The sequence below is a fragment of the Octopus bimaculoides genome, chromosome 1 (genome assembly GCF_046866305.1).
Source record: "Octopus bimaculoides isolate indiv1 chromosome 1, ASM4686630v1, whole genome shotgun sequence".
NCBI classification, from domain to species: domain Eukaryota; kingdom Metazoa; phylum Mollusca; class Cephalopoda; order Octopoda; family Octopodidae; genus Octopus; species Octopus bimaculoides.
The window spans coordinates 114,028,628-114,050,948 of NC_142928.1; the positions used below are offsets into that span (position 1 = coordinate 114,028,628).

General features: G+C 37.2%; 1 protein-coding gene across 1 annotated transcript in view; it reads left to right on the forward strand.

The window, feature by feature from the left end:
• LOC106876453 (dynein beta chain, ciliary) overlaps positions 1-22,321 on the forward strand; it is an 855,334-nt gene that overhangs the window by 185,071 nt on the left and 647,942 nt on the right. The window contains exon 7 of the mRNA XM_089350837.1: positions 426-637. Within this exon, the coding sequence (XP_089206963.1) occupies positions 426-637 (212 nt within the window). The remainder of the gene's footprint in view (positions 1-425; positions 638-22,321) is intronic.

The window sequence follows — 22,321 nt, forward strand, 5'->3', positions numbered from 1 at the left end:
TAGCAAAAATGGTGACAATGCCACTTTCACCTGTGTCAGTGAGTACTATAAAAGCATGATTATGACAATGTGAATTAGCACATTCAAAAAATATATAACAAGATATAATTGTGAATAGTCTCATGTTACAATTGAAATATACTTGGAATATTTATTTTGGATTATTCTGTAATCTTGCATGTTGATAATAGTGAAAACTCGACAGAAATGAAACAATAAATCATGTTCAGTTGTATAGAATGGCATGTTTAACATGGGCTTCCTTAGTGGGGAGAGTTTTGTTGGTAAATCCTAAGACATTTTAATTGATTAAATCATTCAGATGCTATACAGCAGAAACTTGTCATAATAATTGGTTATTTCACTCTTCTGTTTTCAGTTTTATTGTTTTTTTTATTGTCTTTTTTAAAATTTTCTTGCTACAGGCTTAAATGAAGCTGAAGTGATCAATAATTTCTTGTCCTCGCTACGAGTGATATATGATGAAATGGCAGTAGAAAGTTGGACTGATTTAGACAACCATTTCTACCCTCTCTTTGAAACCATCTCTACAATCTGGGCTGAATCAAAATTTTACAGCACTTCCTATCGGATGAAAGTTCTCTTGAAAGAAACATGCAACCTGATCATTAATTTGGTATGTTGCCTGTAAATTCCTTTTAAAAGGATACGGCTTAAACTTTTTTGATTGTAAACAATTTTTCATGTTTTATTTTCAAAGATTGGTCTAGAATTTATTAAAGAATATATTTTGTTTAAAATTAGTTTGCTACTGATACCTATCACTTTACTGATGGAAAAAAGGCAAAACATTACTTTAAAATATTTTGTACATCTATGTAAAATGCTACCCTTAATATACAATACAAAGTATTTTTGAAAGAATTAGGAACTTCAGCTCTAATTTCATTTTCTGAATAATATATGTTCTATTAGTGCCTTTTAACTGGGTGAATTATTAAAATTTGGGTTGTCTTTCTCAGTGAAGACTTAAACATTTTTTAACACTGTTAAAGAAAAAGTTTTTATTTTTAAAAATATTTTATTTTTAAAAATATTTTATTTTTAAAAATATTTTATTTCCTATTCTGCAAATCAATATATACATCCTACAATATTTACATTTTCTACATAAACAAGTTCCAAGTCAAAGTTCTGTATTCATATCATAATGTACCTTTCTAACTGTACAGTTGAATTCTCTTTGATCTACAAATATTTTCAGGATTGTTTGTTCATCTACTCAGCTGAGAGCAACGTGATATTTTCCTTGTGTAGATACTGAGTCCGATTCTATAATATACACATCTTCAAAGTTGACTCTTATTTATCAAAATAAAAGCAGGTCCTATGTGAAATTGTGATAATTTTAGAGTGAATGATAAATTGGTAACAAATTGTTGAAGAGAAATCTGGAGAATATTTAGTACCATTCCAGCTTTAATGCTTTTAACAGTCATGAAATTGTCATTAGCATTGAGTACCACTGCAGTGGTACATTTACTACAGTCTAAGTTTTGGAGAAGCATTATACTGGGGCTCATATCTTGATTTTGATGATGTGAGGAAGGAGAGAACAACTTTCTCTTTTTCCTCTGAGTTTACATAAAGAAGAGTAATCAAATCTCCATGAAGATTATTCATAATCTCATCATTTAGTTGATCAACTTTGTCCTTATTTGTTAGAATAGATCTTGAAGAGTATTGTTCATTTTTGTAGTGTGTTGCTAGATCTATATAAACAAATTGAACCATGTCTCCCTTGGAATTCAATGTTGCAAAGGGCATAATCAAATAATATCTGGAAAAGTGTGTCAATATTAACAATATTTGCAATCCTTTCTTTGTCCATTTTATATCCTACTAGCAGAGATACCCGGCGTTGCCTGTGTTACATGCAATTGAAAAATGAGACTTTTCTGTTATATTTTCTGTAAGGAACTGGAATACATATGATTCGAATTTCATCAAAATTGCACATGAGGGTTCTTTCCCTCTTTACACACCCTAAAAAAATTCTAATCATGAGACATGTATCCCATACTATTGATCTTTATGCGCATATTCCAAAATTTCAGTCTTCTGGAACCTGTAAAAAGATTTTGCTCCTGCAAAATAGAGCTCATGGAGCTCTAAAATGTGGGAATGAAGGCCCCTATTGGGGGTGGGGGTGTTAATGTCAACCAGAGAAGTTGAATTGTTGGGAATGTTTTTACTTGGGTCTTATAGTATGCCTGTATATATGTGAGAGTATAGTCTCACTTTAATAGTTTCAGTATGAAATTGAAAATATTAAAGTGAAAATATTTGAAATTACAGTAGCGACATGTTATTGTTTCACTTTTGACAGGTAATACTGAAATAGTGGAATAGTTTCAGTGTTAGAGTGAAAGTATCTGACATTACAGTAGAGTGATGTTATTGTTTCATTTTTGACACATAATACTGAAATAGTGGAGGAGATAAGATATTGCTGTGGGCTCGAACTATGCAGTAAGTTAAAAAATTTTTTGGCCTAAGACACTACATGGACCTTAAAAGAATTTTGCTCCTGAAAAATGGAGCTCATGGAGCTGAAAATTGTGGGAGTTAAGGCCCCTATTGGTGATGGGTGTATTAATGTCAACCAGAGAAGTTTAATTGTTGGGAATCTTTTTAACTTGTGTGTAATATGTATTGTTTGAATTTCTTTAAAATAGGAAATATATGTATGTTCACTGGGTTTGTAAAAGAGAGCAAAGCTACAGGAAAGCAAAAAACGAATGATCACGATAATCAGTCAGCTACCGTAGCCTAGTCGTTACTACTCCCCAATGTAGGATTCCTCACCATACAGGTGACAGGTACAGCTTTAAGATGCATTATGGATCTATAGCAATTGGAAGGGTATGACTCAATAGAAACAACAATGTGTGACGTTTGGAGTAAAAGGAAATGAAAGTGGTCGCGTCTGGAGTTTGCAAATGACCACTCTACCGATAGGTAACTGGGCAGAAAATATTTACAATCAATAAATGTCTTAGAACAACCAGTCACTCATCTGGGAAGGCCTTGAAATCAATGTTACCAACTGGGGACTATATGTGTCGCAGTGGTAATAAAAAGACTCAAAGGAGGTCTGCAACGAAATAATTTTACTCATCACTTTGCAAGTGAATCAGTGGAGGCAAAGATGAGTCTCATTTACTTGACAATTTATGCACCACATTGCAGAAATCACAATGTAAGTATATCTGAAAGGATAGTCTTACACTGTTGTACCGTTGAATTACAAATAATGCTCATCTGTTATGTTCGGGTGACCCTATAGCTACCAATGGTACAACTGTATTCGTCTTTGCTTAGGAAAAATGACTAAATTGTTGGTGTGAAGTCCCCATGAAGGGGTCTTTGTAACTTCTAAGAAGAAAAAATTTTAGAAATATTACTTTATTTGTGTGTAATCTGTATGGTTAAAATTTCATCAACATCAAAAATATATGAATTTTCATGGGGGTTATGGCCATTATGCATAGAATATAATTTCCAAATTTCTTAAACATCCATTCAATACTTTTGACATAGTTTTGGATAAGAAAACAAATGACTAATGTGTGTGTTTGTGTGCATATATATGTGTGTGTGTATGGGTGTATATATGTATAGATATCTGTATGCATTTATATATGTGTACATATTAGATGTATACCTATATATATACATCTACACATATGTATACATATACATGTATGCATATAGATCTATATCTATATATATATATCTATACATATACGTGTACATATACATGTATATGTATACATATACATCTCTCTTTCTTTCTCTCTCTCTCTCTCTCTCTGTATATATATATATATATATATATATATATATATATATATATATATATATATACATACACACACCATTAAAGTAAAAGTATCTGTCATTACAGTATCGAAATGTGATTGTTTCAGTTAGTGGAATAGTTTCATTTTTAAAGTGAAAGTATTTAACATGAGTGTTTTTGTTTCACTTTTAACACATAATACTTAAATAGTGGAGGAGATATGATGTTGCTGTGGGCTCGAACTATGCAAGAAGTTAAAAATTGTTTTTGACTAAAACACAACCAGAACCCTAAGTAAGACATGTGTAAAATTTGAATGAAATTGGTTGTGTAGTTCTCAAGTTTTAGGGAAACACACAGACAGACAGACAGACAGACAGACAGACAGACAGACAGACAGACAGACAGACAGACAGACAGACACACTTTCTCATTTTTATATATATAGATTATTGGATATATAATATAATGAAGCAGGGGGAAAGAAAGTATATGCATGACACACATTAATATTACACAAGATTCAACGCTCTGTATCATGGTTCACACTGGACTGCTTACCATCGTGAAGTTCCAATTGCTCTCAGTTCTTTAATTCAGTCCACCTTTAGTCGCTTGGGAGATGGTCAAAATCCTTCCACAACATCTCCCTTTTTTAGAATTAGTCTCCCCTATCTTCCCCCCCCCTTTTGAGAATTGAACTCTGCTCTAAGTTTTAATATCTCTTATATTTAGGGTTCAGTTTCAGTGTTTCCGTTCTTTTCTGTTTTCTGGTGCTAGAATGTGTAGATTGAAATTGTATGGGTGTTGGTAGCTACCGAGCCCCATGCCGTCAAGAATGATGGCTAATTGTAGTATTTTATATATAAATAAGGTACAAAACCAAGTTTTTAGTTTGATAATTCATTTATTACCAAATTTTTTGTGAAAAATCTATCTGCAATTAACATCCCTTGACTGCTTGTTTCCTTCAAAAGAATTTTAAAGTTTTCCTTCCTTCTTGTACAACTTAAGGCCACATGAAGCTGGCCATGGCTAAATACAGGAGCTGGCAAGTAAATACCAACTTTTTCAAAGTGATGTATCCTTTCAGTCGCACTCTCCCTTACTGTTATGTCCTGCATTATGACGGTGTATTACGTCATCTTTGCGGGACTGGCCCAAACAGCGTACCTTGCTGACTGACATTACTGACTGTGTCAGTCCACTATTTATTAGTAGTGGACCACTTCTCACCTGGGGGCGCCCTCCACCCCCCCCCCCCCCCTTTGAGATTTTTTTTTGACACAACATTTAAAAATTTTTTTTCATTACTTTTTCTTCAAACCAAAATTATTTTTCTTATTTAGATTTTTTCTTGCTCCACACAGAATTATATATATATATATATTATATATATATATATGTGAATTTTTATGGTTTTTTTTAGATTTTTATATTTGGATATTTTAAATTAACCTTATGAACTTTATAAAATCTCTGAAGAGGCCTAGAGAATCATCCATGTACCTCTATTTCATATATTAATTACTTCAGCCTACTGGAGTTATATAGATAGAATGAGGCATGTTACCTCTACAATGTCTGCAAGTTGATGAATACCACCTATTCCCCTCCATTTTCTTATTGCTATACATATATATTTATATATATATATATATATATATATATATATATATATATATATATATATATATATAAATAACTTCCTAATCTCAGCCTTTGTTTCTCATTAATTCTTCATGTAATTTTCTAAATGAAATTTCTCCTTCTCTTCTGTGTTCTCAAGTTGGCTACATATTTTTTGTACCATCTCTCTAAATTAACCCTTGCTTGTTCCCTCTGTGTTTCCTGTTGGCTAAATATTTTTCGTACTATTCTCTTATTCCTCCCCACTCACTATGGCTTCTTGTGTTATTCTCTGCTACTGTGATTGCTATTGTCTTCAGCCCAGGGAGAAAGTGCCCTTCCATAATGTCCACTTCCGGTCATAGCATATCTATAAAATACCTTACTCACCTGCTTCCTCCCTGTTTTTCAAGCAACTCATTCCAACATAGATGGTTCTCTGACACCCAGTTATGCACTGCTAAGCTAAGATTTTCTCTCATTTTTTTTATCTTTTCACTCATTTATTCACTATTAATACTTTAATATGTATTATTTACTAATATCTGCTTTTGTAAGCTAATTATTTAAATTGACTCTTCAATATATAACTTCCTAATCTCTCTGTCTCTTAGCCTTCGCTTCTCCTTAATTCCTCATATAATTTTCTAAATGAAATCTCTCCTTCCTTCCTGTGTTCTCATATTTTTTGTACCATCTCTCCACATTAACCCTTGCTTGTTCATGGTGTGCCCGCCCATTCCCACCCCCATCACCAATACCGGATATCTCTCCTCTCCCATTCCCACCCCCACCACCAATACCTGATATCTCTCTTCTCCCACCACCATTACTGGATATCTTTCTTCTCTCACCAGAAACCTCCTCCCTCAGTCGTGGTATCCTCTATTCATACCTGCAATTTCCTCCTCCTCCCCCTCTCCCAGGACAAATGCAACTAGTTTAGCTGCCCACCTATTTAATCAGATATCTTTCGTTTTGACTTGAAGTTTGTCAACAAATTACTCGGTAATTTCAAGGGACGTATTGAAGTGGAAAGAGAGAGCTAATGGGCTGTATGTGCGTGCTTGTTCCTGTGTGTGCATGCGTGCTTGTGCTTGTCTTGTGTGTATGTGCGCGCACATGCTTGTTCTGTGTGTGTGTATGTGTGGGCATGCTTGTTCTTCTCTTCTCTCACCAGAAACTCGCACCCTCACTGATGGTATCCTCTATCATACCTGCAACTTCCTCTCCCTCTCTCTCCCATGACAAATGCAACTAGTTTAGCTGCCCACCTACTTAATCTAACATTGGCATATTGATATTCATATTCTCCTTTATATTTATTTATTTACTTATAACTGCAACACCAGTAATGCTTAAATTTACAATTTTACGATGCCTGTAATGATTATGCTTACAACACCACTAACACCTACTCCTACCCACAGTATGGGCAAGAATCTTAGCACCCTTGAAAGTTTGAATGATGACTGGTCAAAGGTGAGAACAAGTGTAGCATGTCTATGAAACAAACATGAAAACCTTCTTTTCAGGCACTGAATAACATCTTCCCTCTTCATGCCTCCTCCCACATTCCTCTCCCAATTTTTAGAGTTGGCACTGTCAATGTAGGCACACTGAAAGGTAGCTCTAGTGAGATTGTAGAGATGCTTGAATGGAGACGTGTTGATGTATGCTGCATACAAGAGGTAAGGTGGAGAGGAGCTTCAGCCAGGGTTCTCACAGGCAAAGCACATTGGTATAACATTTTCTGGGAAGGTAACAGTGATGGAGTAAGGGGTGTAGGCATACTTCTTGCAGAGAAATGGGTGGATGAGGTTATAGATGTTGTCAGAGTATGCGATAGAGTGCTTAAGTTCAGGCTAGTCTTGCAGAATAGTATAGCTACAATTATCTCTGCCTATGCCCCACAAGTGGGCCTACCAAACAATCAGAAGGACCACTTTTATGATAGCCTTCTACAAGCTACATAAAAGACAAGTGGCAATGACCTCATTTTTGCAGCTGGAGATTTTAATGGCATGTTGGACAGCAATCTGGTATCTTCCATGGTGTTCACGGAGGCCATGGAATTGGTTTCTGAAATGAAGAGGGAACTAGGCTACTGGAGTTATGCGATGCATGCAACCTATTAATCTGCAACACTAACTTCAGGAAGCCAGACACCCATGTGATAACCTATCAATCAGGCGATTCTCCTAGCCTGATCGATCTCATCCTCACCAGACAGCGGGATGCAAGGTTGCTCTTAAATTCTTCCCTGGTGAAGAATGTATCCCCCAGCATAGACTAGTTATTAGTGACTTTAGACTTGAGGCCAGAAGGATGCCAAGAAGCAGACCAATCCAGAAAAGAAGGATTAGGAAGCTAAAGAACCCTTCACATGGTTATAGATTTAGGGATTTGATGAGAGGGAGGAGGAGCTACAGACTTCGGACATAGAGGGTAACTGGAAATTCCTACAGGACAACTTACTGAGCACCACAGACCAAATCTGCAGCTGGTGCAAAGTCTCTTCCAGACCTAGAGTAACATGGTAGTGGAATAATACAGTAGACAGGGCCATTAGAGCAAAGAACCAGGCCTGGAAAACCTGGAAGAGTGGGGGTAGCAGGGAACTGCGCGACAGGTATACATAGCCAAGAGAAAAGCAGAAAAGAAGTTTGCCAATGTCCAGCAATGTGAGGACCAAAGAACTGAAGTATTTCGAATTGCATGACAGTGTGTGAGAGAAAATTGTTATGTTACAGGAGAGGAATGTGTCCACATGGATGATGATGCACTTGCTTTTTAATGATTCTGCAAAGGAAGTGCCTTGGAGAAGCCATTATGAAAGGCCACTGAATGTGGAGAATGAATGGAAGGAAGAGAGTCTGCCAAATGCTGATCCAGTAGAGGGACCATCTACCTGAATAGATAGCGCCTTTGTAGATAAAGCAATTAAAGATATGAAGTTAGGAAAAGTCCCCAGCCCATCAGGAATCACTGCTGAGATGCTTAAAATATCTGGTGGTGTGGGTTATGGTCTAGTCACACATATTTTAAACTAGGGAGTTCATGAAGGAGTGATACCCAATGACTGGTATAGCAGCACCATAGCCAACTACTACAAAGGTAAAGGTGATGCTTTAGACAGAAATACAAGGGTGAGTCAAAAAGTAATGTCATTTTGTTTAGGACAGGTATAATTACCAACACAGGAACATGTATCATACATCAAAATGAAGCTGGTCCTTTGTGGATCACATACGTACTTCTCAACATAGTTACCATTTCTCTCAATAGCAATGTTCCACTTTCAAATGAGACCATGTATCCCTGTCTCGTAAAATTTTGTTGACTGTTCTTTGAGCCACTTCTTCACTGCAGTTTTCATTTCCTCATCACTGGAATAGTTTTCCTCTCAAACCCGCTTCCGTGGTGCCAAAGAGATGATAATCTGAAGGCATTAAATCTGTTGAGTATGGAGGTAGTGAAGAAGTGGCTCAAAGGACAGTCAACAGAATTTTACGGGGTAGGGATACATGCTCTCATTTGAAGGTGGAACATTGCTATTGAGAGAAACAGTAACTATTTTGAGAAGTAGGGATGCGATCCACAGAAGACCAGCTTCATTCTGATGTATGATACATGTTCCTGTGTTGGTAATTATACCTGTCCTAAACAAAATGGCATTACTTTTTGACTCACCCATGTAATTACAGAGGTACGAAACTGCTGGATCAGGTGATGAAGGTCACAGAGAGGGTCATAGCCCAATTAATTAGTGAGAAAGCCTGCTGAGATGAGATGCAGTTTGGTTTTGTGCCAGGTAGAAGCACCACTGATGCTATATTCCTGGTAAGGCAACTGCAGGAGAAATACCTAGCCAAAGATAAACCCCTATACTTGGCTTTTGTTGACTTGGAGAAAGCCTTTGACAGGGTCCCCTGATCCCTTATCTGGTGGGCGATGCAGAAACTGGGGCTTGGCAAGTGGTTCATAAGAGCTGTACAGGCCCTGTACAGTGATGCTGTTAGTAAGGTAAGGGTTGGCAATGAGTATAGTGAAGAATTCTGGGTAGCAGTAGGGGTTCACCAAGGATCAGCCCTCAGCCCCCTCTTATTCGTTATAGTCCTCCAGGCAATAACAGATAAATTCAAGACAGGTTGCTCCTGCAAGCTCCTCTATGCTGATGACCTTGCTCTGATAACAGAATCACTACCAGAACTAGAGAAGAAATTTCAGGTGTGGAAGCAAGGTTTAGAATTGAAGGGCCTTAGAATCAGTGTTGCAAAAACCAAAGTCCTAGAAAGTAGGAAGATGAACACATCACAAACCCCTTCAGGTACATGGCCCTGCTCGATCTGTAGAAAAGATGTAGGTAGAAACTGCATAAGATGTACCCAGTGTAAGTTATGGACGCATAAGGGGTGTAGCAACATCAAAGGAAGGTTAACCGGGATGATAGCTTTTGTGTGCGGCAGATGCATTGGGGCAATAAATACCACAGATGTTCAGAAAACAGATTCCATCACATGCCAGGCGGAGAAACTAGAAGTAGCTGATAGCTTCCGCTACCTAGGTGACCAAGTCTGTAGTGGGGGTGGATGCTCAGAAAGTGTTATCACTAGAATAAGAATAACCTGGGCAAAGTTCAGAAAGCTTCTACCCCTACTGGTGACAAAGGGCCTCTCGCTCAGAGTGAAAAGTAGATTGTATGATGCATGTGTGTGAACTGCCATGCTTCACAGCAGTGAAGCATGGGCCATGACTGCTGAAGACATGTGTAAGCTTGAAGGAAATGAAGCTAGCATGATCTGCTGGATGTGTAGTATCAGTGTGCACACATGACAGAGTGTAAGCTCCCTGAGAGAAATGTTGGACATAAGAAGCATCAGATGTGGTGTGCAAGAGAGATAATTGCACTGGTATGGTCATGTGCTGCATATGGATGAGGAGAGCTGTGTGAAGAAGTGTCACTCCCTAAATATGGAAGGAACCTGTGGAAGAGGGAGACTCAGGAAGACATGGGATGAGGCAGTGAAGCATGACCTTCAAACATTGGGCCTCACAGAGGTAATGATGAAAGACCAAGACCTCTGGAGATATGCTGTGATTGAGATAACCTAGCAAGTAAAGTGAGATCACAGCTGTAGCCTATACCAGTGTCTCATAACCAGCCCATTTAAAAAGTACCTTTGAATCGTCGAGTGACACGCTGTGCTAGAAGAAACCTATTGAATCAAGTAAAATCAAAATCAAAAATCAAATCACATTCAAATGGAAATTGTAGTGGTGGCCGATGCCAGTGCTGCCTGACTGGCTCTCGTGCTGGTGGCATGCAATAAGTACCATTCATGCATGGGTCGTTTCCAGTACCACCTGACAGGCTCCCCGTGCTGGTAGCACGTAAAAAGCACCATCTGAATGTGGTTGAGCCAGCAACCCACCCCGACTGGCTCCTGTGCTGGTAGCACTTAAAAAAGTACCGTTCAATGCCAGTGGAAACGGACATTAAACGATGATGATGATAACATATATATATATATATATCATCATCATCACCATCATCATTATTGTTTAAAGTCCGTTTTCATGGGTTGGATGGTTTGATTGAGGTCTGGAATGCTAGTGGCTGCACCAGGCTTCAATCTGATCTGGCAATGTTTCTACAGCTGGATGCCCTTCTTAACACCAACCATGAGACTGTAGTGGGTGCTTTTTATGTGCCACTGGTACAGGAACCAGGCAGGGGCTCTGGCATCGATTACATTTGGATAATGCTTTCTATCATAGTCAACTGCTACAAAGGTAAAGGGGACGCTTTAGATACAAATAATTACAGAGGCATCAAGCTGTTAGATCAGGTTATGAAAGTTACAGAGAGGGTCATAGCCCAACTAATTAGGGAGCGAATCAATTTAGATGAGATGCAGTTTGGGTTCGTGCCAGGTAAAAGCACTACTGATGCCTTATTTCTAGTGAGACAGTTGCAAGAGAAATACCTAGCTAAGGATAAACCTCTGTACCTGGCTTTCGTTGACATGGAGAAAGCCTTTGACAGGGTCCCCCGATCCCTTATCTGGTGGTCAATGAGGAAACTTGGGATAGAAGAATGGTTAGTGAGAGCTGTGCGAGCCATGTACAGAGATGCTGCCAGTAAGGTGAGGGTTGGAAATGAGTACAGCAATGAATTCCGGGTAGAGGTAGGGGTCCACCAAGGTTCCGTCCTCAGCCCCCTATTATTTACCATAGTCCTCCAGGCAATCACAGAGGAGTTCAAGACAGGTTGCCCCTGGGAGCTCCTCTATGCTGATGACCTTGCCCTAATTGCGGAGTCACTATCAGAACTAGAGGAGAAGTTTCAGGTGTGGAAGCAAGGTCTAGAATTGAAGGGCCTTAGAGTCAACCTAGCTAAAACCAAAATCCTAATAAGTAGGAAGGTAGATAAAACACAAACCCCTTCAGGTAGATGGCCCTGCTCAGTATGTAGAAAAGGAGTAGGTAGTAACTCTATAAGATGTACCCGGTGCAAGCTATGGACACATAAGAGGTGCAGCAACATCAAAGGCAGGTTAACTAGCAAGTTAGTTTTTGTTTGTGGCAGATGTTCAGGTGCAATAAAGACTGCAAACAAACAGGAAACAACTTCTATCTCATTCCAGGGTGAAAAACTAGAGGTAGTCGATAGCTTCCGCTATCTGGGCGACCAAGTTAGTAGTGGGGGTGGGTGCGCTGAAAGTGTAGCTGCTAGAATAAGAATAGCCTGGGCAAAGTTTAGAGAGCTCTTACCCCTGCTGGCGACAAAGGGACTCTCACTCAGAGTAAAAGGCAGACTGTATGACGCATGCGTACGAACAACCATGCTACATGGCAGTGAAACATGGGCTGTAACTGCTGAGGACATACGTAAGCTCGCAAGGAATGAAGCCAGTATGCTCCGTTGGATGTGTAATGTCAATGTGAATACCCGTCAGAGTGTAAGTATCTTGAGAGAAAAGCTGAACATTAGAAGCATCAGTTGTGGCGTGCAAGAGAGACGATTGCGCTGGTATGGACATGTGGTGAGAATGGAGGAGGATAGCTGCGTGAAAAAGTGCCACACCCTAACAGTTGAGGGAACCCGTGGAAGAGGTAGGCCCAGGAAGACCTGGGCTGAGGTGGTGAGGCAAGACCTTCGTACATTGGACCTCACCGAGGCGATGACTACGGACCGAGACCTTTGGAAATGGGCTGTGCGTGAGAAGACCCGGCAAGCCAAGTAAGATCGTTGCCAGTGCCCCTGGACTGGTTCTTGTGCGGGTGGCACATGAGATGCACCATTTTGAGCGTGGCCGTTGCCAGTACCGCCTGACTGGCTCCTGTAGGATTTTCGAGCGAGATCGTTGCCAGTGCCCCTGGACTGGCTTGTGCGGGTGGCACATAAAAGACACCATTTCGAGCGTGGCCGTTTTCGTGCGGGTGACACGTAAAAGCACCCACTACACTCTCTGAGTGGTTGGCGTTAGGAAGGGCATCCAGCTGTAGAAACTCTGCCAAATCAGACTGGAGCCTGGTGTTGCCATCCGGTTTCACCAGTCCTCAGTCAAATCGTCCAACCCATGCTAGCATGGAAAGCGGACGTTAAACGATGATGATGATGATGTGCCACCGGCACAGTAACCAATCAGGGGCACTGGCATCGACCATGTTCGGATGTCGCTGGCATGTAAAAATATATATATATATGGCACCTATTACATTCTAGGAGTGATTGGCATTAGGAAGGGCATCTATCCGTAGAAACCATGCCAAAACAGAAGTCTGGTGCAGGCTTCCAGCTTGCCAACCCTGGTCAAACTGTCCAGCCTATGCCAGCATGGACAACAGATGTTAAATGATGATGTATATAATTGTATGTATACAAATATGTGTGTATGTGTATACACACACACACACACACACACACTTTAAGATCCACAAAGATCAGAACTTAACTGCAGCTTTTGGTTGTCTAAATCGGATATGCAGTCTTTGTGGGTATCTTTTCGAAACATTGTCTGGTTGAAAAAGCCACATCAGATAACATGATGGTTCTAAGGTGTAGGTACAGGAGGTGGTTAAACTCCGCATAATGAATAGACAACCACCATACATACATGCAATAAGATATTAGAATAATACATTAATATATATTAAATACACTAGCAGAAAGACTGCCCTGTAGGCGGTTTTCTGCTTGCCCCTTGATAATATCCACATTTGATTTCCAATTCTAATAATTTTTATATTTTACGTCCAATTATTTCTTTGTATAATAGTGCTCATTTGCATAGTGATTATTGCTTTCATTATTTTATCACAGTCATAATCTCTCTCTTTTAAATAAACATCATGGTAGTCCAACAACAGAGGGAGAAACAATTTGTCAAGTTTTATCTTCCCCTCAAAGCAACATAGAGATTACAATTCAGCAACTCATCTGTAAGTTTTGGAGCGTGTGTGTGAGAGAGAGAGAGAGAGAGAGGGAGAGAGAATATTGCAAACAATGAGTGAAAGAATCTTGAAATGAAAAAATCCTATAAATAAAAGGGTACAAATGTATACATCCCCAACTTTGTTGCCTCATAACATTCAGGAAAATGGATACTTTTTAACAAAATTTTCTACAAATCTCGCTTAGATGTGGCTTCAGAGTATATAGGGATTTATGGGAAAGATTTTTTCCGAGAGAGTGGAAAGAGGAGTTTTGGAAAATTCACACAATCTGACTTTTTCTTCTCATAACTTTCAGGAAAATGGGTATCTTTTAACAAAAGTTTATACAAATCCTTTTCAAATGACATAGATTACGATTTTAAAGAAGTTTGTGGGGAAAATATTTTTGGGGATTTTCCTCATTTATTTTTTAAACCACAGCCTTTGAAATGATGGGGTGGGAGGCATCTTTGTACAAAAAAGTTTAGAAAACTTTTTTTTTACAACCTCCCCCTCCCTCGTCATCCCAATCTTGACCTATTTTGGCCAATTTTTTTTTGCACTTCAAAACCATGGGAAGAGCATTTTCAGTAAAAAAAAAAAAGTTGTTAATATTTTCAGAGGGAAAAGTGAGTGATTTAAAGGCAATTTGGCTGTTGTTTCTAGCACATTTCTTTATCACTCTCGCATGTATTGACGGTTTTTCAATATTTTCCCCCATAAATACATTTTCTCTCTGTATATATAAAGCACAGGATGTGTGTCTGTCTGTGTGTGTTTGTCATGTTATAACTCGAGATCCACCCAACTGATTTTAATGAAATTTTACATATGCATTACACAGGATTCATGGAGTGTCATGAGTCAAAAAGAATTTTCAACTTCTTGCCTAATGTGGGCCCAGGGGTAGATAATCTACAAAAATGCAGATTAATCAGATTTGAGGATACTGCACTGGGTTTTATTTTTTTGTTTTAGGCCATTTTCTGACAGTAAAATATTGACACTACTTATGCATTTATACGTAGCATATAATATTTCATGAAAACCTTTTTGTCCAATTTGGCAGAGGAAATGAAAAAACATCAAAATTTTTGTCACCACCCTCTTGATGTTTCATGTTACCATCCCGTGCACCACTGGACCATGTGCGTGTCTGTGTGGCTGGGTATAGGCACAACAAACCCATTCATCCATTCTCCATAAGTGTCCTGTTGATGTTTCACATTTCCAATCTTGCACAATGCAGCATACCTGTTTTATATGTTATCCTTATCTGAACTATATAATGCAAAATGTTCATATGAAAAAAACTGCTGTTGTGACCCACAGCCATTTGAGTTTGACTGTGTGACCACTTCCAGAAGCTATGCTTGCCACCTGCAATTAGTTCCCCACCCTCCCAATTTCCCGCCACTGTTTAATTGGACAAGTAAATACAGGATTAATGATGATATGAGTGAAATCGGATGCATTTTTTAAAACCTCACTTTTATTTGTGTTTATCATGTTTAATATGTGCTAAAAGTGTATAAATTTTATTTGTAATTTTATTTTCATTCCTGTTGGACACCTCTTATTTGTCCATGACAGCTTTTTTTCAATTTGGCAGCAATCATCCCAAAGATGGAGCAATCATTTAGCTGAGCTGAAATAACACATTCAGTAAACAGTGCAGGAGCTAACTCCTGAAATGCTTCAAAGGAGAGATTTGAAGTATGCAGGGATACAGACATGTTGAAAATTTTCAACGAAAGTTTGACATAAGATTTATAAATCTATTTGTTTTGGTAATAAATATAAAATTCTGTCAGGTTTTTAAAATTTGCTCAATTTCATTGAAAAAGATAGTTGATTCTGGAACACCCTGTATGGTGTAGCATTATTAGTTGATGCATTGCTCGACTAGTTATTAAGATCAAAGGTTTTCTCATCGTAAACATCCCATCTTTTTTTAAGCAAATTGTATTAAAGAGTATATTATGGCTGTGTGGTTGAGAAGCTTGCTTTCCAACGATATTACCTAGGGTTCAGTTTCACTCTGCAGCATGTTGGGCAATTCTCTTTCATTACAGCTCCATGCTGACCAGAGGCTTGTGTATTATATAATTGCCATTAATGTATTGTTATATAAAATAACACATACAACTCACTTATTATTGTCATATAATAAACAAACAGAATTTCGTGTATGAAATTGATCTTTTTTCTACTTCAATTATTACATATTTTTTTCTTATATAATTCACACATACAGGAGGAGTAAATCTATATACATAATAACACTCCCGAGAAAAAGTAAAAGTAATTACCAGATCAGTGATGGATATTACTGCTAGCATGCCATAAAAAAGAAAATTTGAAAAATTATGAATTTTTGCAACACCACTCCCTGTCCCCAGTTGTTTTCTGTTTAGAAATTAAAATATTGAAGAGCCTGAGAAGGTCATTGCTGGTATTTATCAACAGTGATTTAAAAAAATTACGAAGATGTACTTATATAGCAATTGACTTGATCTGAGATTTTGTGCTGAAACAAAAACAGTTGCAGCATGGAAGATTTTTGTAAGCCATTCAAGACCACACAAAAACAGTTAGTTTCATTTCAACATTTAAATTTCATTTGTGTCAAAATATTTTCATCACTTTGAAACCGCAGCTTGTTCACTGACAAAACTTCACAAAAGTGATGCAGCACAAAGTTTTGTCAATGAACAGGTCGCGGTTTCAAAGCAACAGTGGGGGTAAAAATTTAGATTACAATTTATTTTGTTGTTTTTCTTCCACCAATGGACTGCGCATGTGTTACTTCTGCATCATCATTCCACAAACCATGTTGAATGGGAGAAAAATATTGAAAAAACTTCAATACACGTGAGAGTGAAAAGGGAGGGTGGTTTTTTTTGTGCTAGAAACAACAAGGAAATCTCACTTGAATTGTTCACCATTTCTTCTGAAAATATTTACAGTTTTTTTTTTTTTTACTGAAAAGGCTTCTCCCATGGTTTCTAAGTTAAAAAGGGAAATGGCCAAAATCGGTCTGGATGGTTATTGTATAGCTTATAGCGTTCCAAACAACCATAACAACGAAATCACATAAAAATTTTTTTTACAAAAATTATACGGGTATTTAAAAAAATTTTCATATTTGGTTTTCCAAATAGCGAATTAAAACTTGAAATGAAAACATTAAAAGAGAAAGTGAGACTTTGCAAATAAAAATGGAACACTCCGCAGTGAGTGCAATGAATATTTAAATTTGTGAAGAATTGGATGCAGTGAATGCAATGAATATTTAAATATGCGAGAAATTGGAGTTAAAAAAAGTCAATAAACTTGAGAAATCAAAATTATAGGAAATTTCTTAGAACATGAATTTATAAAAATATTTCCAGACAGTCAACCCTTTAATAATTGCTTTCTTTTAGTACTTTTAGTAATTGTTACATACCTAATTAATAAGCAACTTTCTCCATTATAGTATAGATTATAATATAGATGGTTATAGCAGTTAAAACTAAAAAGGTAAAATTAATAAATGTGGGTGCAAAATAGCACCTACAATTGCTAGAAATGAAAACTAAAATTTAAATTGAACAGCCACATAACAGCACTAACTTCCTGAAATATTTGGGACTGCGAGCAGCAAGCCACAACATCTCTCACTGGCGAGATATATTTGCAGAATGAAATACTTTGATAGAACATTATCACATGATTTCGAAATTTAATCAACCGGATCTTGTTTCTCATGAGATGTTTTTATAATCACTCCGGAGTAACTGTAGAAAAATCTGATGAGAAACTAGATCATGTTGATCAAATTTCAAAATCACATGATAATGTTTTATCAAACTACTTCATTCTGCAAGTATATCTCGCCAATGAAAGATGTTGTAGCTTGCTGCTCACAGGCTGTTCGAGTTAAATTTTAGCTCTCATTTCTAGCAATTGTAGGTGCTATTTTCCACCCTCATTGACCGCTAGCCATTAAAGCTTATTTTATTCTCTCTCTGTTTATTTTCTCATGTTCCTCTCTGTTGAAGAGCGTAGGCTCGAAATAAAGACTTTCTCACCTTCCTGAGCATTCAACTAATACACCTGTTTGTTGTTTATACACCTGTCTTTGTCTTTTGTTTTTTTGTGCACCTGTGTAATTTACGCATGTGATTTTCAGGATAAAAATTGTTAAAAAAGTTTCTACTCATGTAAAATTCGCACCCCAAAGTTTTCAGAATTACTGATATGGCCAGGGGAAAAGTTTTCAATTTAGTTGTATTTAGCACAATTTCACCTACTTATGATTAGATTTTATCAAATTTTCATCAAATAAAAATAATTTCTGTTTAACAGGTATCACATTGAAAGCCATTAAATTATGAAGTGTTTGTGTTGTTTATAATAAACTTTTCTTGACCACAAGAGATTATGTCCAATCTTTAGCATACTTCTGTATGTCTTCTCAAATCACAATCAGGAAAAGTTGTTGATAATTCTTATCAACAAAAACAGAGCTGATAAATACGCACAAGTGTTGCAAGATAAGTTTAATTACCAATAAACATCAGCTTGGATGACACTTTACTCAACCGACAGAGGAAGGTGACCATTCAAACTGATTATGTAAACAGAATTCTGATTGGTCAAAAGTGTCTTCTTGTCTCAAGCTCTGATTTTCTGCCTTTTCTTGTCTGAACCTTTGATACAGAGTATCAAAATTTTAATCCCTTTCACACTTATAAAATGTCAAGCAAACTTCAAAACTTGTCATTACCATTTTTAGCCAGGAGACCAAATTGATAGTTTGGTAACCTGCTAAAATAAACATGAAAAATTGAAAGGAGAAAACAAACAGCTTTGCAAGTTTAACACAAAATTCTGTTTGTTTATCATATGACAATAATAAGTAAGTTGTACATGTTATTTTATATAACAATACATTAATGGCAGTTATATAATACACAAGAAGCAACTTGTTAGAATATACACATCTGTGAGGAGACATAAACAAGAATAGCAAAAATCTGCTACACCAAAAGAACTGGTAATACATACATTACAAGTGTTCTATGAAGACAACATAAGATTGCTGCATAATTCAACATGAATGTGAAACGACATTAAACATTGTATAAAGTAAATGAAGGTTTCTGTAGGAATAGTAAGTCATATTCACTTAGTGAGTTTACATGCGTAAGGATAAATTATGATGTTGTTGGCATTAAATGCAGTAAGAGCTGCTTGTGGCAACGTTGGCAGTGATGAATTTCATTGTCCTAACGTGGAGAAAACAAGCAATAGCTTCCTGGAGGCAAACATAAGCTAGACTTCTTAAGCTGAGAAAAACTGATCTATTTAAGGAAATTGCTGGGTTCCATTCCAATAGGTAGAAACTCCAAGCAGTGTAAAATATAACCCAGACCATGATTACCAGCATGAACGTCAAACTTCAAAAAGTAGTTAACCATTTAATGGTTTTAGTAAATTTATACAGAAAAAGTAAGCATTATACCGTCCAGCATAAATAAAAGTCAACTTCATTATATTTTTTCTGTAAAAGCCTACTCTGACATTAAATGAGTCAACTTCCAGTATATATATGGGCAACACACACACACACACACGTACGTACACCTATTACATACACATTTTTTGTACGCATACATGTTTGTGTGTGTGTGACTGAAGCCATTCACACATACATAACAACCCCTCTCTCTCTTTCTGTCTGTCAATCACTCACTAAAAAGATATGACTTTTTTATTTCGTCTTTTTAGTGTACGACATTTTTCAGCAAAAAATATTTCTAAAAACAAATCCTGGAAACGATCTACACATGTAATTTTTTTTTGTTTTTGTGAAAAAAAGTGCATAAATTACAGGGGTTTTTATGGTGTATGTATGTGTGTATATATATATATATATATAAATTAACAGAATGAGATAAAAATCCAAGGCTATGAAAGATTTCAGAACATTTATAAAGAGGTCTTACAGCTGTTTCTGGGATATTTTATGTATCCCTTCATCAGAGTTGGTGTGAGAAAATGGTTAAGCAACAGTTATTCTAGATAAGATATGAAATAGAGAGTGAAGTGGAGGAATGAAAATAGATGTGATATATATATATATATATATATATATATATATATATATATATATATATATATATCATCATTGTCATCTTTATTCTTCACTCATTTATTATTGTTGTTCTTATTTTATTTTGTCCATTGTCTGGAAATCTTTCATCACACATCTCTGACTGCTTTGCTTAGTCTATTCTGTCCTTCTATGATGTGTATCCTTATCTGCACATTTATTTGCATCTGTATCTGTGTGTGTGTGTGTACATGCATGCATGCACATGTCTATGTGTTTTGCATGTGTGCTTGTGTGCATATGGGCTTGTCCACTACACTGTCGTATCCATACCCTTTACATAACTGTTACCATTATTGTTGTTCTTAGTGGTACCAGTACTTGGTATGTTGAACTTACCCTTGTATACATTTTATCTTCTGTTGATACTGTTCTTGACCCTAATTTTGATATTCTTGTATCTTTCTGTGTTTGTGTGGTCATTCAGGTTGTTGCCATTGTGGTTGTTGTTGTTGCAGTTGTTTGTGAAGTTACTGTGTGTGTGTGTTTTGCTTACTGTATTGTTTGTATCCATGCCCTTTATATAGTTTTTTGTTTACTTATTTATCGCTATTTCTTACAATTAATCGTAAGTATGTGCATGTTTGCTTTACGTGTGTGTATTACACTGTTTGTATCTGTCTTTTTTTTTTCTTCAGTCTTTAATCATCATGTTGCAGTGTGTGGTATTGGATGTGTTATTCTGCCATTCTTGTTTGCTGTTGAGGCTCAGTCTGTCTATTACTATGTATGTAGCCTCTGTAATCTGTCATGTTTGTTCTATGTGTTGATAATACCTTAACTTCTATGTTTTTAAACAAACCTCTGTGTTCTACTTGAGCATGTTGTTAGAGCACTGACAAGCTTTTCTCCTCTTTCAGCTCCCACTAGTGTTTGCCTATTCGCTCCTCTATGCTATGTGCCATCTCCTCTATTTAAGTTGTCTTGTTTCTGCACTGTCCCTCAGAACACCATAAGCTATATACTACATCCCTAATCTTACAGTTAACCTGTGCGTTCATCCTACATAATATAAAATTGTTCTCCATTCATAGGGACCTATCAAAGGGATAAATTCTACAGATCAGGGATTTTACGGGGGTTCCTGGCCTTTCTACTACTTTAATCTGTAGATTTACTTTATCTAGTGCTTTTCTTATAAGGTATGCTAGTTCACCACCAGGAGTAGCATCAACGAACATGACACTTGGGTATTTTTTGTTGTCATATCATGAGTTGGCCATATCTATCTTTTTTCCTGGCCCTTTCTGTGCTGTTCCAGGATTTATTTATATATAACGGGCAGTGAAGAATTAATGTATAGTGCATGTTTATTTGGCAAAAAAAAAAAAAAAATGACCATCCTAAAATTTTTTATTGCAGCCAAATCACTACCAGAACTATAGAAGAAATTTCAGACATGGAAGCAAGGTTTAGAATCAAAGGGCCTTAGAGTCAATCTCGCAAAATCCAAATTCTTAGTAAGTAGGAGAGCAGACAAATCACAAATCCCTTCAGGTAGATGGCCCTACACAATCTGTAGAAAAGGCATTGATAGAAACTCCATAAGATGTACCTGTTGTAAGCTATGGATGCAGAAGAGGTGCAGCAATATCAGAGGAAGGTTAACAGTGAAAACAGTTTTTATGTGTAGAAGTCACACAGGTACAATTAATACTAAGAATGTACAGAAAATAGACTGCATCACATGCTGGGGGGAAAACTAGAAGTAGTTGATAGCTTCCGTTAGCTAGGTGACCAAGTCAGTAGCATCGGTGGATGCTCAAAGAGCATAGCTGCTAGAATAAGAATACGTTGGGCAAAGTTCAGAGAGTTCCTGTCTCTGCTGGTAACAAAGGGCTCTTTCTCTCTCTCTCAGAGTGAAAGGTAGACTGTAAGATGCCTGTGTGCAAACAGTCATGCTACATGGCAGTGAAACATGGGCTGTGACTACCAAAGACGTGTAGGCTCATAAGGAATGAAACTAGTATACTTTGCTGGATGTGTAAAGTCAATGTACATACACGACACTGTAAGCATCGTGTGAGAAACGTTGGGCATAAGAGGCATCAGATGTGGTGTGCAAGAGAGACGACTCTTCTGAAATGGTCATGTGATGTATATGGATGAGGACAGCTGTGTGAAGAAGTGCTGCACTCTCTAGGTGGAGGGAAGCTGTGGAAGAGGTAGACCCAGGAAGACATGGAACAAGGCGGCAATGACAAGTGACTGAGACGTTTGTTGATATGCTGTACTTAAGACCTGCAAAGCCAAGCGAGATC